We start from the raw sequence: 16,812 nt of genomic DNA, 5'->3' as shown, positions 1-16,812 counted from the left end.
TCAGTTTCCTTCTTTCGTTTTGGTTTACTCTGGACAACATAGTATCCAGCATCAGTTCCATTTCTACTTTATTTTTGCAGCATCTGAGTGACAGGAAATGTACAAGCTTACTTCAGATAAGCTCTTGCCACTTTGTGTGACTATTGTTTTCTGATAGCACTTTTGCAATAAGTTTGCATTTCATTTTAAATTCACTTTATTTGTCAGCTTTGGGATAGTTTTCTTGTTCAAAATAAAGGCAACAAAGGACTCCCACTATGCTGACACCAGCAAGTTAAAGTTATGCTGTTAATATGAGCTGTTTCAGACAAGCAATAACAATGGGAGCTGAGATCAACAGTTCCCCCAACATCTACCATACCAAATTCAGTCTTTTTGATGTTGTTGGAGCACACAACTTTAAGGTGAAGTTTTTGAACTTTTGTTATGTAACATACTACATTGGTTTTTTGTGTTGCTCTGCCTTTTCTGTAAGTATGGTTCGGTAGCAACATCAGTTGAAGAAATTCTGTTCTTTTTGAAATTTTGAACCCCTTGTTCTCTTTTTTTTTTTCGATAGAATGAAAGGTACTTGTTTGGTTGCTATTATGGATTGCACCTTAATTGTTAGAAAGTTTTGATCTATACCTTGCTACTCAAGATCTACTTTATCTTTTTTAGCTGCAAAGAAGTAAATCAGTAACAGCTTCTCTTTCAAGAAGAAAATCTCATATTGACCCAGCTTTATCTCAGTTCCAGGCTTAAATGAAATTTACATTACATTTTAAAAATATTTAGAGTGATTATAGCCTATTAGAAGACTAGTGCAGGTTATCCTAATTATACTTTTCTGAATCACATTCGTTTCCCCTCTGAATTCAGACAAATCTATCTTATCCTATTTTAGTCCATTTGACTTCAGTTTTAAATTCCTAATAGTATATTACATTTGCATAGGAATTTCTTGCTAATTTTTGACAGGTGATATCAGTAGCCATGCCTTGAATTTAGGTCTTCAAACTTGTGAGCATCAGTTATAACATACTTGTTTTCTAATGTTAAAATTTTTGGTTAATGAGCAGTATTTTTACTGTTGAGGCATCCCACCCCAAAAGGGAAGGGAACACCCAGGTGTACAGATGCTCATGGTCAAAAAGGAATGACAAAAGTCAGGTCCATAAAAGCCTACAAAGTTTTAGTAGCAAATTATACACTTGTCATGGAAATTGGTATGTCATTGCCTTATTTTCCAGTATAAGCACACAGTGGTGGGTTTTGAATAAAGAGGTAGAGGGAGGGAGAAAGATCACCAGTCCTTGCTCCAGTGTCAGTCCAGCTAATGGGATGTCCAGAGTCCTGGAGCATGCATACCTGATCTTCATGGGGGTACCTATTCATAGATAACTTTTCCCTGCCCTGGAGATAAGTTTCTTGCTTTCTATGCAAAACAGTTATCATGCACAGTTCATTCCTCTAGACCTTTCTGGAAATGGGTTGGAGGCCTTTGGGGGGTCTCTGGTGTTTTGATCCCCTACTACTGGGTTGGCTTTTGGTCAACAATCCATGCCCTTTTGTCAGCCTCATTCCCGCATGTGCACTGTACCATGTTGTGCTTATCTCCAGGAGCCAGAACAAAGCTTCTGTCCCAGAAAATTGCTACCCTGCCCCTGCATGGCCCCCTTCTCCAGCCACATCCTGTTACTTCTCACAGCATGTTATTACCAAGGATCCTTGGTTGGCCGCACAGCGATCTGGCTATTCGTGTTTGAGACATAGACATTAGCCCCTTATCGTCAGGGCTTCTACTGTTGTATTTTCACTTCACTGAGGCTAGTTTGGCATCTGTGAAGAAAGGGGGATGAAATATCTTCATAATCAATGGTTATGAAGGTTTAAAAAGGGAAAAAGTAAAATTAAACAATTGGTCAGCCAACCACATCCTCAGAAAACCTATACTGTAAGTACCGTGAGTTTCTCAAGTTTCCATTCCTAAGTAGTTCCAGTGGCAAAGTTCTGGGTCAAGATTTTCATTCTCTTCTACTGTTCAAGCATCAGTGTACAAACCTGTGTCTGAAAATGTAAGTGAATCAAAGTTGTCAATGGATCAGTGAATTACAGGGCAAACATCTTCTGGGTACTTTTTTGATTTTTTAAGATGTGAATTGAATAATGAAATTCTTTACTCTGGCTAAATTCGAATTTTTCTAATCTCTTTTCTGTTAATTAATTTTTAAATCTGCCAGTGTGGCTGTAGATAATACAGCCTCTTGGTGCTACAACAGGAGCTGTGTAACTTGAAAAAATATGTATATGCTTCCTGACTTGATCTTACAGTTCTAATTATGTGGCTTTTTTTTTTTCTCCAAGTGACTCTCAAAGGTTTTCATCAGTGTGCTTAGTACAGTGTAAAACTCAGCAACCTAAATTGCTGAGATTAAATATTAACCTCTTCCTTCTGTGCAATGGTTCTATCTCCACATTGAAAAGTATTTCATCTAGAATAATGTCGTTTTACAGATATGATCCTTTTCTGGCATTACTTGTTTCCCCTGACAATGATATAAAATTTACATCAAGTTGAATTCAAACAACTTAGAGCCCTGTGGAAGACAGTCTCTGAATTACATGCTGCTTTTATGCTTGCAAAACCAACATGTATGAAAGTGTGTTTTAATCACTGATTTTAACCCCCTAAAGCAAGATGTTTTGATGGCTTGATTCTGTTGGGTTTTTTTCTATTTTGAAAACAAAAAAGCTTTGTGACCTTTTATATTCCTTAAAGTGATCAAAGAAAACCCCAATGTGTACGTGGTTATTTTGATTTTAAAATAAAATTCATATTGGCGCCTACTACGTCAAACATTCAAATAAAATATAAATTCTCACAGTTTTAACTTACATCAAAGATGGAAATCATTGTGTGGTTTTGGAAACCAAAGCAATTCCAAGATAGACACAGTTGGAATTTTTTTTATTTGACAGCGTGTTTCATACACTTAGTAACATCAGTGTGAAGTAAAGTGTGCATTCTAACGAAGAAGGAAAACTAGGGGAACCTTTATAGGGACTCTTTTAGGATTAAATTCAACTAGGTGACACAGCTACATATGCCTGTAATGGATTTATACAGCAGAAGCAAACTTTTAAATTAATAAATTTGCTCATTTTTAAATGTATATATAGACTACAAAGAACTATTTCCTGAATATGTCGTTAGTAATGCAAACTATCTTGTACATTATCCTGCAGATTGATAATAATAGTTGCGTTTCTTTTGGCAGGTTGTCAAGTTGTTAAGTAACAAAAGATCTCAAGCTGTTGGAATATTAATGTCTAGCCTTCATTTAGACATGAGGGACATTCAGCACGGTAAGTGAAATAACTATTGATTATTCTCAGATCACATAATTAATAATCTGGAAATGCTAAATATTTATCTCTTTTGATATGTAAAATAAATTAATATGAGGCCTTTTTTACACTATTTTTCCTGAAAATAGCTTGTTCTGGCATTTATATTCTGCTTTCAACATCAGCAGTATAAGTGGTATATAATATAGACACTTTGATTTTTGGTCTTTTTGAGGAAGAAAGAATGATGTGTTGTTTATTTTAATTCAGATAACCTTGGGACATATTCAGAAAAGTGAATTATAATGTTTAATTTATTTGCTTTATAAAATAGTTCCTATATTTGGGTTAGCACAAACTGTAGAGTTCTTTCATCTTCAACAGCATTTTTTACAAAGTGAGATCTTTTAGGGGAGTGTAATACTTTTCACATTTATGCTAAGAGACAGTAGTGCAAAAAGGTGAAAAGTGGAATTGCATTTATATTCAGAGCATCCCTTATGTTTCCCAAAGGCTTTGGATAGATTTGAAGCAGATTGAATTATCCTGTGAAGTGCCAGCCTATCTATTAAATAAATGTGGTTTCAAGTATAACACAGACTTCATAAATCACAAAAACATCTTGTGAACTTTCTAGGCTACATATTTACAGCCATGCATTCAGTTTACTATGATTTGCTTATTTTGCAAAATTATTCATAAATAGAACAAATTTGAGAGCACTCTGTCAGCTAGTGAGTAACTCTTAATCACAGTTTTAAGGTTTTATTAAACTGTTTTGATGGTTACTAGACTTCCTCAAGCTGAAGCGCTTAAGATGGTAGTCATAGAGCAAGGCGCCAGTACTGGCGCCAAGAAGTACTTGGTATTTCCAAAGCTGGCAGATGTAGTTCAGTTAAGTCATAGAGCAAAATCTGAAAACAATGATATGGTCCTTTCCTTCAGTCAAATACTCAACTTGGTTTCAGTTAATAATGAGAACCTTATGAAAAAAGGAGTCCGCCTAACATCTGTGTCTGTGGTAAAGCCAACACAAGTTCATTGAAAATTTGCTTGCTTAACATGCAACACTAACAATAATATGGCATGAATGTCAGTAGTTGAAAGGGTCAAACAATATTATTCTTAACCTTTATCCTATTACAATATTAAGCACACATGATCATCTAAGAGCTGTGTGCAGATTTTGTATATTCCTCTTTCAATAGCTGTTTTCTAAAACCAAAAGTTTTTGCAAAAGGGAATTTAATAGTTCTTTTATTCCCTTGCTGTGCAGACGTGATTGAACAAACATGAGAAAACTTTTGTCTGGTGGGGGGATTTGTGAAAATGGTTGATGCTAGAAGTCTTTATTTTTTTTCCTTTTTTTTTTTTTCTTTTTTTAAGAACATAAAATAGGCGTGGAGAAAAAGTGGTGAGGAGCAGGAAATAAATTTGCATGGTGGGGGCAAGGAAAATAGAGGTCTCGCCCAGCAGTATTTCTGGCATCAGTCACTCCATGCAGAGGTCTCTGAGTGATCTAACCATAGAGCCCATGCAGAAATTACAGAATCACAACCCCAAGTATTTAGCTTTACCTTTATGTAGGCAACAATTTTAATTTCTTATTAAAAAGAAAGGTTTTTACACGTTTTTGACTGTTATAACATTTAGGATTTTCTGCTGCAATTTGAATAAACTTACAAGAATGTACTAACAAAAATTCAAATAATGATTGAGTGCCTGCGTTAACAAAAATAGTCAGTTGATATATTTGCACCTTTACACGTTATTATTTAAGTTGTATGGCAATGACTACAGTAAAAAATGGGATCAGTGTTTTTTGTCCCAGGGTTTTAGTAGATGTCTTGAGTTTTTTCCATGTTTGATGTACACTGACATGTAAATTTACACATATCTCACTCAGTACAATACAAGCAGTGGTTTTCCATAAATAAGAAATGCAGTCAAATGAAACTTCCCCCTGTCCCCCTCCCAACAATTTGTGGTACTAGACAACATATAGCTTTCTTGTAAATATTCTCTATATCAAACATAAAGAATATTTTTAGGATGCAGTGTTCATAAAAATTGCAGAAATGTAATTTTATTTTTTTTTACTGGCCTCAGAAAGGCAACCAGAAGGAGAGAGAAATTTTCAATGCAGTGTGATATTCTGTTTCTTGTTTTGCATGCTACCTATTGTGTTGTATTTTTCTGGCACTTTAGAAAAATTTTCAAGTTCTACATGAACAGAAGAGAAAACAATTATGCTGGGTACTAATCCACCTAATAAATTTAGTATTTAAAGTTGTAAATCATATTGTGTTTAGATGAAGACCTTAAAATAGCTTGAGACCTGGTCACATGTTGTATTTAATGTCTTGTAAAATTTTTGTTCTTTGGTTGATGTTTTTGGAGTATTTTTATTTGCTTTTTAAGATACAAAATAATGATGAAATATTGTCTGCATATCTGATCCGATGTGGCATTTAATAGAAGATCTCAGTATATTGTAATACATCTTAAATAGATTTCTTTTATTATGTGGCTGTTAAGTGTCTGCTTGTAGAATTGCATGTCTGCTTCCAGCTTTGAAAATAGGTTTAGTAAGACAAATGCCCAGAGCCTGTCTGCTTTTAAAACATTTTTACAGTGTGGAAGGAGTAGTTGTAATAATCAAAACACATTTGTTCTGAACTCTGGTGCATCTTTCTAGTAGTGCTCTAAAGTTTGCTAGGTTAATTTTTGTTGTTATGGAGGATTTTTAGTAGATTCTAATTGCTAACAGAACTCCCATCTACTTCATGCACTCAAGGCTAGAACTGTAAGAAATGTTGGTCTCTTTAGTTGCAGTGCCATTTCTCTGTAATTAGTACCAAAACGAGCACTCGTGGTTTCTCTGATTTTACGCAAGGTTTTACTGATGCCTGGTTTTTTTGCAATCATCTATCAACTATGCAAAACACTTTATCCAGGCATTTTACTTGCTTTTGTGTTTTCACTATACCGCAAATATCCTTTATCCAGTGTTGAATCCAGTATTTTGTTCCCACTGGAAATATTGCTGTATTTGGCTGCATGATATGGCCAGTGCTTGAGAAATGCCAAACAAGCACTTCTTACCTCTTTTTCCTTTATAGTTCAGATTTTCTTCCTAGAGTAAATGACCTGGGGTTTAACATTAATATTCTGGGTTTTTTTCTTAACATTTCAGAGATGCAAAGTGTGCTCAAATTAGAGATACAACAAGTTTCTGGTTTAATTGACTAGAGTAAGCTATGATGAATATCCTATACATTAAAATATAATTCCATGTTAAGCCTGTGTCTGCATTTAGGGACAATGTCTTGTGAATAAAGTACCTCTTTTTGTTCAAGTTGTCTGTCTGCACTTGAAATGTAACAACTGTTTGAAATTGCAGCCATGTTGCAGATAGCAAGTTTTTCAGTGCCTTCCCCAGCCCCCTTGTTTATAAAGAAACAATGTGTCTTCCTCTGTGTTTACAAGTCATAGTAAGCGCTGTAAGAATAGCAAAAAGTTCTTCTGTGCGTGTATAAAAATAGAATGAACAAATTAAACTGAAGATGTCAGCCAGGAAAAAAAGGCAAATTTGGTATTTTGTGCAGCTAAATATTACATTTATTACATAGTGAGATTTTTATCTAGTATTTCTTTCTTGTATGGAAATTATTCCTTGGCACACCAAAATAGCCTTAGTTCTAACCATGCCTTGTAAATGTTGAAAGTAAAAGCTTGTCAAAAATGGCATATGCAGTTCTTTGTCTTTTGAAGTTATCTGTTATCTTTTCCAAGTCAGTAAGTTTCTCTTAACAAGGTTTGTCTCTCCAGGTACTGTGTTGCTACAATACTCTTAACTATTTTTCTGTAAGGTTTTGCATAGCACCTTGTGGTTGCCCTGGCTCTGTTAGAAGTAGTTTGGAGATTTCTGCCTCTGAATTTTGGATGACTTTTCTCATTATCCTCATTTAATAAGTCATTTTTTCCCCCTCTCTGAGACACTGGTAGTCTGCAGAATTTGATGGAGATACCTGTCCCACTCTGATATCTGCAGGGGGGAAAAAAAAGGAAGGCCAAGACACTGCCTATTATAGGCCTCAAAAAAGAATGAAATAGGAAAAACCATTACAGAAAAGGCAGGCAGATTCACCTAACAGCTGCTAAAAACCAACCTTGTAATCTGAATTTGAGCTTATTTTACTGGAAGTTATACCTGCAGCAAAGTTTGTTCTGCTAACAGCAGTACAACTTTGAACAACAAACATATCTTCTGCCCTGAATTCAAGACAGATGTGCAGGAAGTGAACATACTTTAAATGTTAGCAAGAAAAACAAATGTTTATTCTTTAGTATTTGACTATTAGTGACAAAAGAACAAGAGAAAATCTTGGGTTTGTTTTCTTACTTGACCACTCATGCTGACATGTAGAAATGATGAGCAAGGAGAGACTGTCAAAGGTTTGACTAAATGATTTCACTGGAGAAGGATGATAAAATATCTCTTACATTGCATTATTTCAATTTTCTGTGCAGGAATTACTCATGCATTGAACTATCATGTAGTCTGGGTCCAAGAGATGCTCTACATAGAAAGCAATCAGGGAAGAATGACTTAATATCTGGAAAATAAGACTCAGGATTAGTTTATTTTATAGAAAGTCCAGAGGTGATCTAAGCATTATTTATCCTAACAATAATGTGTGTGCACAAGCACTATCATTTGAAACTTATAGTACCCATTCTTCACAAATATTTCAGTACCTTCCTAAAAGACATCTTACTGATTAAACAAGTTATGAGGACAAAACAATACATGATTGGATCAAGTTATTTGGCCACTGTTATACTAGAAAGTATAAGTAAACTTGCTGCCCAAAATTGTTATTTCTGTCCATTTAAGTTATGGGGAAAAATGTTGGCTGTAGGAAAATATGAAGACCTTTTTTTCTGTTAGATGGCAAGTCTTTATTTCTTTATTAAATTAATGATAAATAATTGATTGAAATTAATCAATTGTAGGTTAATTACAAAGTTTGAAACTTTACCTGTTACTTCTGGTTTATCAGTAGAAAATTGAAATTGTTTAAATGTTTCTCTTTTTTCCTCAATCAAATACTGTATATGCAAACACCCAAAACCTTAAAAGATTATGGTTTAAACTTTCCCTCTGATAGTCTTTACAAAACCTGTTTAGATTCTTCAGAGACAAACCCAAGTAAAGATTGGTTTGATTCAGCATTTTTCTGTCTTGTGTACTAGCACTTCCTCAAAACTTCACACCATAATTCTGAGTCTTATTCCTCTATTTCTTCTTGACTTTATGCTACCATATTCATTATATTATGCCTGCTGTTAGATTGTATGCTTGCATGTTTTATTTGCTTATAATTACTTTACAAGCTCCTGTTGGGAAATTATTGGTAAGGAAAACAATGGAATACACAAAATTACTTTTATAGAATACAGACTAGAGTTAAAATTAGAGTGTCACACATATGTATTGCTGCAGATGTTTCTATTGCTTTGATGCTGTTATTATGCCCACAGTGTTCTGTATTGAGCAGTGATTTTGGAGCCCTTGTCTGGCCCCTCCTGTCAGATGCAGTTAGGGAGGAAGAACAACAAAGGGCCTTGGAGACAGGTGGAGTTTCCAGTGGATGTGGCATAAACCCCTGAGCTACGGGTGAAGGTCCTGAAAGCCAGTCCTGAGTATTTAAAGCATGCCTCAAGTCCTCTATTGTCTTAAGATTTTCTGAAACTTAGTTTACAGTGACCAGAAGTCAATAAAGCAATGGCAACAGTTGTTAATGGAAAAATACAACTTCAATAATAATTTTATTTTAATATATGTGCAATCATCAAGATAATGAAGGACAGAAACATTAATATAATCAAGAAAGGAACTGAATGCTTTATGCCATATATCTCTTCATAATTTACACTTAAAAACCAAATTTATAGAATTATACCATTTTTTTCTATAATGCAAAATGCATTTTAAAGAACATAAGTTTAGGGTTTTAAATGAGGAAAATAATACTGAGTTTTCTTCACAATATTTGAATCAGCAGAGACTAATTACTGCCACATTGGATAGTTTGGATAATTAAAGAATTTTTGTTGTTGTTAAGAACATATGAATGTAATTTAATAGAGAAGTTTTGTAAGAAAATGTAACTTCATTGTCTGTCTGTTGTTTCAGTTGAAACCGAGGGTTTTTTCCTTGCAAGTCTGATGTAACTTTGAAAATTTGAGAGAAAAGTTTCAGGAAAGTTCTTTTCTCCAAAAGGAAAAAAAGCAGTCCTGTTATTTCTCATTTGCATACTGTATACTCTCTCAGAAGAGGGATGATTACAAAATTCTTAGCGTAAAAGCTAAAAAGTATGTGCATGCATTAGTACCATGTAAAAATTGGGTGGGGAGAGGGAGAAAAAGAGCACCTTGTCCCTCTTTTATAGCAGAAATAATTTCCACTGGTCATACTTTTACATTGCTGAAGTACATAGAGGTTTTAGCATTATTAAAATTAAGAAATCCCTTTTCATTAAGAAATTCCAATAATACAGTAATATATTTTTTCATTAAATCAAAATGTTTAGAAGAAAAGGATATTTGCCACAACAATCTGTTTGTGATTTGTCACGTGTTTTTTAGATTTGAATACATTTATGCATAAAAAAGTCGTATTCAAAAATTAATGCCACTTATATATATGTATAGATGCTAACAATTTAAATACAAGGTAGTTAAAATGGGGATTTAGTAAAACTTGCAAGAAAAATTGGTAAATCCCTTTTTTTTATTCATTCAGTGTACCTATAACTGTATTTTTCTTATCAGATTTCTTAAAAAATCAATTTAAACTTTGCTACATTTGGCCAAGTGGAGCTCTATCTAGCTTTGTACCCGATCTCCTCTGTAGATAATCAGAAAATAAAAATAAAAAGCTGAGTGGCACTGACCGCTCATTATGTAATTTTTGTAGGTCTCTTATCTTATTGCAGGTAGTTCACCTCAAACTGAAAAGTTTATTTGGAACAGCTTTCATTCATGTTTTCTGTTCTTTTGATTTTTGTCATCAATCTACAGTCCATGATTCTTTCTTCTCTTTGCCAATGAGGTGACTGACTAGCTCTGCATGCTGCTTTCAAGATCTGTGTGCACCACATGTCTGTGCCAAGATGTCACAGCATCTTCTTTCAGGCTCTGTTTTCTCTGTATTGTTGCTGTTGTTTTGTTTACTCTTCACTGCTGCTAATTTTTGAGCTTATGTTTTCAGAGAACTCTGAAAAAAACTGACTGTCTTTTTGGGGTAGCAGTTTTGTTCATTTTGTATGCATCACACGACTTTTACAGTCTGGGTTCTTTTTTTCCCACCTACTTTGCATGTATTGACACTGAATATTTGAGAGATCCTTTTTTATGTGTTTGTGGTCAGCTTTTAAGTTGTGTTACTATCTGAGAACATTGATGCCTCATGTTCATTAAACTGCACAGTAACCTGCAGAGATCCTAGTAAGGCTTCTTCGCCACAAATTTCTACTTTGAAAAGGAAACATTCATTTTGGTAATTGATTTTTTTTTTTTTTTTTTGAGCTGCTTTCTCATTACATTGGTTTATTTGTATGATGTTTAAAAAAACTGTTTTTCTGTATAATACATAGGCATTTTTCAGGCCTAAAAATCAGATTGACTGGTTTCTAGTTTCCAGTATCATCTGGGGAATCCTCTTAAAATTTTCATTTGTATGTTCTGAAGCTTGTTCAATTTGAGACAGTGCCCAAAACATATCACTTGAGAAGTACAGAACTTGTCTGAGAACATCTTTGACCTTTTCTGTGGTTGTGAATCCTTACACAAATACTTTGTTTAACCTTCTCTGATTCTCTTTCTTTTGTGCTCTTTTTACAGCCAGATTATCTGCGTGCCCAGCTGTTTCCTGTCAGGCTTCATACATGTGATGTGTTTGAAAGCAGTTTTATTACTAGCTTTATGCATTTGGCAAGTAGGGTTTAGACCTTTTTGTTCTTCTCCAATTTACATTGAACTTACAGGACTTTGCTTTTTGTCTTGTTTGGCTGATTTCCACTTTTGAAGAGTATCTTTTATTTACAGGTGTCCCCCATGCTCTTGTACTTAATCATATACGTGATTTTGAGGAGTAGCAATATTGGGGGTGTGAAAAGACAAGGGAGGGAAAAGGGTGTATTTAAATTTATCAATTGACTTTTTTTTTTGTTTTCACTGTGCCTCTAATGAAGTGTCTTTAAGCTTTCTTCTGACCTTCAACCTTTTTTGGCTTTCAACTATCCTCTCATTTTAAGGTAATTTCTGGTTGTAAAATCTAAAGTTATGGTGTTACTCCTAAAAATCTAATTCTCTGGTCCTATAGAGAAATTTCGTTAAAGGTTAGTTTCATGTCTCCAACTGTTTTGTATTTTATTCAGAAGTAGATCAAGTGTTACTTCAGCTCTTTTGGTAAATCTGCTTAGTTGCTTTGAGTAATAACTAGTAATAACTCTAACCTAAAATTTAGACTCCAAAAGATGGCTCAAACAATATGGTTAGCAGATTAAACCTTAGACTAGCATGTTTTCTATGTGGCATATTGTCTTACACCTAAATGGTAAAATACCATTTAGGAGTCATTATTAAGATGCTTTTTGGATGGTCTGTAATAGGTCACTGACTGTGTTTTTTCTATTTAGGCTTGAATTTATTATTTTTATATTATTATTATTATTATTATTATTAGGCGTGTATTTACAACCAATTGCTTTATCTTACCCGGCTAATGCTCCCTTCGGTATTCGCTGCCTCTCTTCTGCTGTAACGCTTTATGGCACCATGTACAGCCTTACATTGTTACTGTCACACTGGTTATCGTCCTTTTGTTCCATTCGGAACGGCCATTGCATCCACCAGTAAATACAGATCTCCCCTTTGCAGATGTTAGATGCCTGGAAACTCTACGGACACCCATCATTCACACAGCCTGGCCTTTACCCGTCGGGCTCGGCTTACCTGGGCCGCGGCGCTGCCTCGCCTCCCTCGCTCATGCCCGCACCGCGCTCCTCCCCGGGCGGGGCCGTCCCGGCCCCTCGCACATCCCGGGGCCGCCGAGCGCCGGGGCCGCCGCTTGCCCGGCCGAGCGCCGCCCGGGCCCCGGGTCCCCGCTGCCGGCAGCAGGTGGCAACAGCGGCCCGCGCTGCCGCCGCCGGGGAGCTCCGCCGCCCTGCCCGGGAGACGCCGGCCCGGCTGCCGGCAGAGCGGAGTCGCTGCCCCGGCGCCCGGGCTGCGCCGGGCAAGGCGCTCGACCTCGCGGCTCGGCGAGGCGCTGCCTGTGGGCACAGTCCTCACGCAGGGAATAGCTCCTTTAAACAGTAGGTCCGAGTGTAAGGAAGAGAAAGCATGATGCGAAGATGGTAGAGTGGCTGGTTTGTTGTGTCCATGCATCATCCACTATAGGGGAGGGTAAGAAAGAGTGCCCGGGAAATTATGGTTTTCTGCTTAGCCTGAGTGCCCACTGTTCCTCATGCTGCAGTCAGTATGTTGGTGTTCCTGTACCTGTCACTTTATGAGGTACCTGGATTTCTCCTACTTACTGCTTTCTCTTCTTTCTCTTGTTCTGTTGTTATCCGCAGGCAATGAAAAATCAGGATAATTTCTGTTCTGCTGTTTCACATGAAACCTCCCCAAGCAATGGGTGTTACGTTCTGTTTCAGTGTAAAGTATTTTCTGATTTTTAGTGAAGTTGCAATTGCTTTTGCTACCTAGACACAAAACACAGCTCAGTGTCATTGAACTGAAGCAATATCGATTGCCTCTCATAATCCTACAGTCCTCAGTAGGCCAAAGCTAGTCATGATACTGAAATAAATATACATATGTGGTTCCAAATAACTTTTGGGGGTTTTTTCTTCTAATGTGCGTATTTTGGTTTTCTGTGTACATGGGCATTTCGTTTTGTTGTTATTTCAGCCCTTATTTCCTTGAATTAATACCAGCTTTTGAAAAATGCTTTGGAGTGTGAAAAAAGGTGGAAGTTAAACCATATACAGGCATCCGTCTGCGCTCAGCAATCACAGTATTGTGATTTGAATTAGTAAAGCTGTGTCATCTGTCATGTACCTAGCCAAAAATCTTTTTGCAGTATTTTCATTATCCCACCACACTTATAACATGGTATCACAAGATCATTACATCACTTTCTTAGCATCTGTAGCTCCTTAGTACTATAACTTCAGAATATTTGGTGAAAGGCTTAACGTGCCTTAATACGATGAAATCCCTGGTGTGTTTATCCAGACATCAGACAGGGCAGACATGTAGAATACTAGGCAACATCTAATATGTACTTTGCTGTGCCAGGAGAAAAAAAAAAAAAATTATTTGGAGAATAAATTGAGAGTATGTAATTTTATTTCAGTGAGATACTACTACCATTTGACAGAAGGAAAGAAATTTGATTTGAGAGGAAACCTCTCAAAAGTTTTGGTTTTGTTATTCTTGACCAAGAAAACTTGTATTTTGAGTTGTGACTAAAACGGTTGCTTGTACAGCAATTACAGACAAATGAGGACCTGCTTTGCATGATGTTTGAAACCCTGTATATTTCCATGCTGTGCTTTCTAGCTAATTCTGCTAGTACGGATACTGGTATCACACACAACTGGCTAGCTTGAACCATAAGCAGGGAAAGCTCGTTTCTGAATAATACATGTCTTCGTGGCTAAAAGAGCTTGCAGTACTTTCTGCTGTAAATCATCAAAGGGTAACAACATTCCATGTAGTCTATGTAAAATGATTTAGGCTTGGTGATGTTACAGAAGACTAGTAGAGAATTTGAGAGAGAGCTAGCAAAGGGCAAACATGCAGCTCAAGTCTAGGTTTTTAGACAGAGCATTCTAAGCATTTAGTCTGGCTGCTGAATAAGGCAAGCTATGTAATATTGCCTGCTAACTTCTGCCTCAAACTATTAGTCTGTATAAATATGAACATTTTAGCAGTATAAATGATCTTGAGTTCCAGCTGAAATTCTGACCCTTCAACCTTTTGCTTTCTTTGAAGTTGCTGAAAGTTTTGCAGTTGACTTTGGTGAGTCTAGGATTTCATAGAAATACTTTAAGTGATGGAGAAGTCAACATATCCCATGAAACGTTGTTCAAAAGGTTAATTTCTCTCACTTTTAGCACTTTAAAGATTCTTTCCATAGTGAATTTGCTAGATTAATTTACAGATACCCTTCATTCTTTCATGCTTTGCCTCTGTGAAATTACAGAGCTGTCTACTTTCAGATATCTTGTCATGCAGGTATGTAATCATGTTGCTTCTTAACTTTCTTTATATAAGTTAAATAGATCAAGCAATTCAATAGACAAGTTCTTGAGGTTATTCTCCTCCCTCCTTTGTTGGTCTTTTTGATACTACACTGGTTCTAGCTCTAGTCCAAAAATTGCTCTAACTTCTAGCCACTTCTTGAGAGTTTTAGATTAGTCATTGATGATGATTACAGAGTGCAGTCGAAGCACTTCTTTGGGTGAGTTTGAGTCTGCTCAGGAAAGAGCGGCTCTCCCATTAGCATTGCCACCTGGATTTCATTGAGGATTAATCACTATTTTTAATATCTTTCTTTTCAATGTTGATAAAGTTATATTTATTTGCAGTGAGCTGAGAACGAAGTCCTATGAAAGCGTAAGGTACTCTCGTGTTTGTGGTAATGTTTCAAGAGCAATTACATTTTTAGATCTATGAGCTGGCAGTTATTAGCTCATTTAGTGTTGACAAATAATTTAATGTAAGTGTTCTAAATTGCCAACCAGACACACTGGGAGCTCCATTAACTATGCACTAACTGTGGGTAAATTGAGAGGAAAAAAGCTAAAATCCCAAGTTAGCTTCTTACTGCAGAGAATCTACTTTTTGTAGAAACAACGTGTGTTAGGTATCTGCCCTCATAACTTTCAAATACTAATCAAATACAGCAGTGCACTACCAGATAATTCCAAATAAAAATCTTCTTTCTCCTCCTCATGCATTTTGTTTAAATTTATAATTTAGAATGAGCTCTCTAAAGCAAGAAAGGAAAAGCTTGTCTTTTTCTTATAGACTGCACTTCCCAGAGTTAGACATGACTTAGTTTACTGTGAGGTATTCTAATAGAAGTAGATTAAGTGGGATTAAATCAAAAGCCAGCAAGTTTGGTTACTAAAAAAAAGCCACAGGTAACTTAAAGCCTCAGTTAGTTTCAAGCCTGAGGGCTCATTTGTATTCCAAACAAGTCTTGCTAATGTCTCCCAGTTACACCATCACTGGTACCACAATTAGCCTGTGGAACTCCTGGTCTTAATGTCATTGAAACAGAGACTGAAAGGCATTAGAGCCTACGTGGATCTGAAAGAAAAGTTTAACACACAGAAAACCCAAATTTTATGTCACCTGACTCATGAATTTAAAGCTACAAATCATGTCTGTCTTGAGGCAGATTGATACACAATGCCAGATGTACTGCATATGTGCCTTTGCAGCTGATGTGTTTGTACAGTTTAAACGTACACTGTAAATACATACTGACAAGTAAACATCCCCAAAATATATTCCTCAGATATCATGTTCCAGTAGTCTGCCCCCAAAAAAGATATACTTGACAGGTATGACAAGGTTTCTTTTGAGAACCTCTAAATGAAATGCCTGTGGCATGCTGTACTGCCCTAACCAGGAAGTGAAAAAGCTTAGTACAAACTGGTACTGAAATTAAAAGCCAAGAGCATTGGGGGGTTTTTTATAGCAGCAATTTTATTTTCTGTAACAGAAATTCTTACATATAAAATACACCTGTATGTCAATATTAATTTTTATATAAAAATCTTGTTCTTGAAACACTTTACATTTAAGGGTCAGGAAGTTTGCCTAGAGAACAACCCCCTACTATAATCATAAAGCACAATTATATATTTATTTAAACTTATTTAAATGTGTCTTATACAATCTGCATTTGTGTACTATGTTAAGCCTTAAGTAGTGTTTGGGGAGTTATCATAGTAATCCTTTTCAGTTTGTTGAAAATCTTGAATCCTGCCAGTCCGTCTCACATTTCAGATCCACCCCCCCCAATGACCAGCCCCTGGCAGGTTCATAAAACTGTTTGCTCCTCTATGCACTGTAGTTTAAAATAAGCATAATCTGGTAAAATGCCAGTCTTTTCTCAACCTTCCTATATCCCACACCCATGTTTTTTTCACCTGCCAAGTTCAAACAAATCTTATCTAAACAATTAAGATAAGCATTGAAGTACTCTCTATAGTCAAATCAGCAAACCTCTCAAAGCCAGAACTGAAATACAATCTCTCTAAATTAAACAGTCTACAATGGCAATCATGTTTGTATTTAAACATTTTATTCTGAAAGGATTACAGCATTGCTCTCCACTTTTTTTTTCATGCCTAGACAAGAAGGCGACATACTGAGTCAAACAAAATATAT

At 36.0% G+C, this 16,812-nt stretch overlaps 1 protein-coding gene across 10 annotated transcripts in view; it reads left to right on the top strand.

Annotated features, from left to right (window-relative positions):
• Nucleotides 1-16,812, top strand: part of FMN2 (formin 2) — a 167,520-nt gene that overhangs the window by 75,468 nt on the left and 75,240 nt on the right. For 9 of the 10 annotated variants that reach the window (XM_048299832.1, XM_048299836.1, XM_048299838.1 and 6 more), the window contains one exon: nucleotides 3,261-3,348. In XM_048299832.1, the coding sequence (XP_048155789.1) occupies nucleotides 3,261-3,348 (88 nt within the window). Of the gene's footprint in view, nucleotides 1-3,260; nucleotides 3,349-11,591; nucleotides 11,655-16,812 lie in introns of all 10 variants that reach the window. The other variant, XM_048299840.1, reaches the window with a different exon arrangement.

The sequence above is a fragment of the Corvus hawaiiensis genome, chromosome 3 (genome assembly GCF_020740725.1).
Source record: "Corvus hawaiiensis isolate bCorHaw1 chromosome 3, bCorHaw1.pri.cur, whole genome shotgun sequence".
Taxonomy (NCBI): domain Eukaryota; kingdom Metazoa; phylum Chordata; class Aves; order Passeriformes; family Corvidae; genus Corvus; species Corvus hawaiiensis.
The sequence above is the reverse complement of the archived record's forward strand: the minus strand, read 5'-3'. Positions and strand labels throughout refer to the sequence as shown.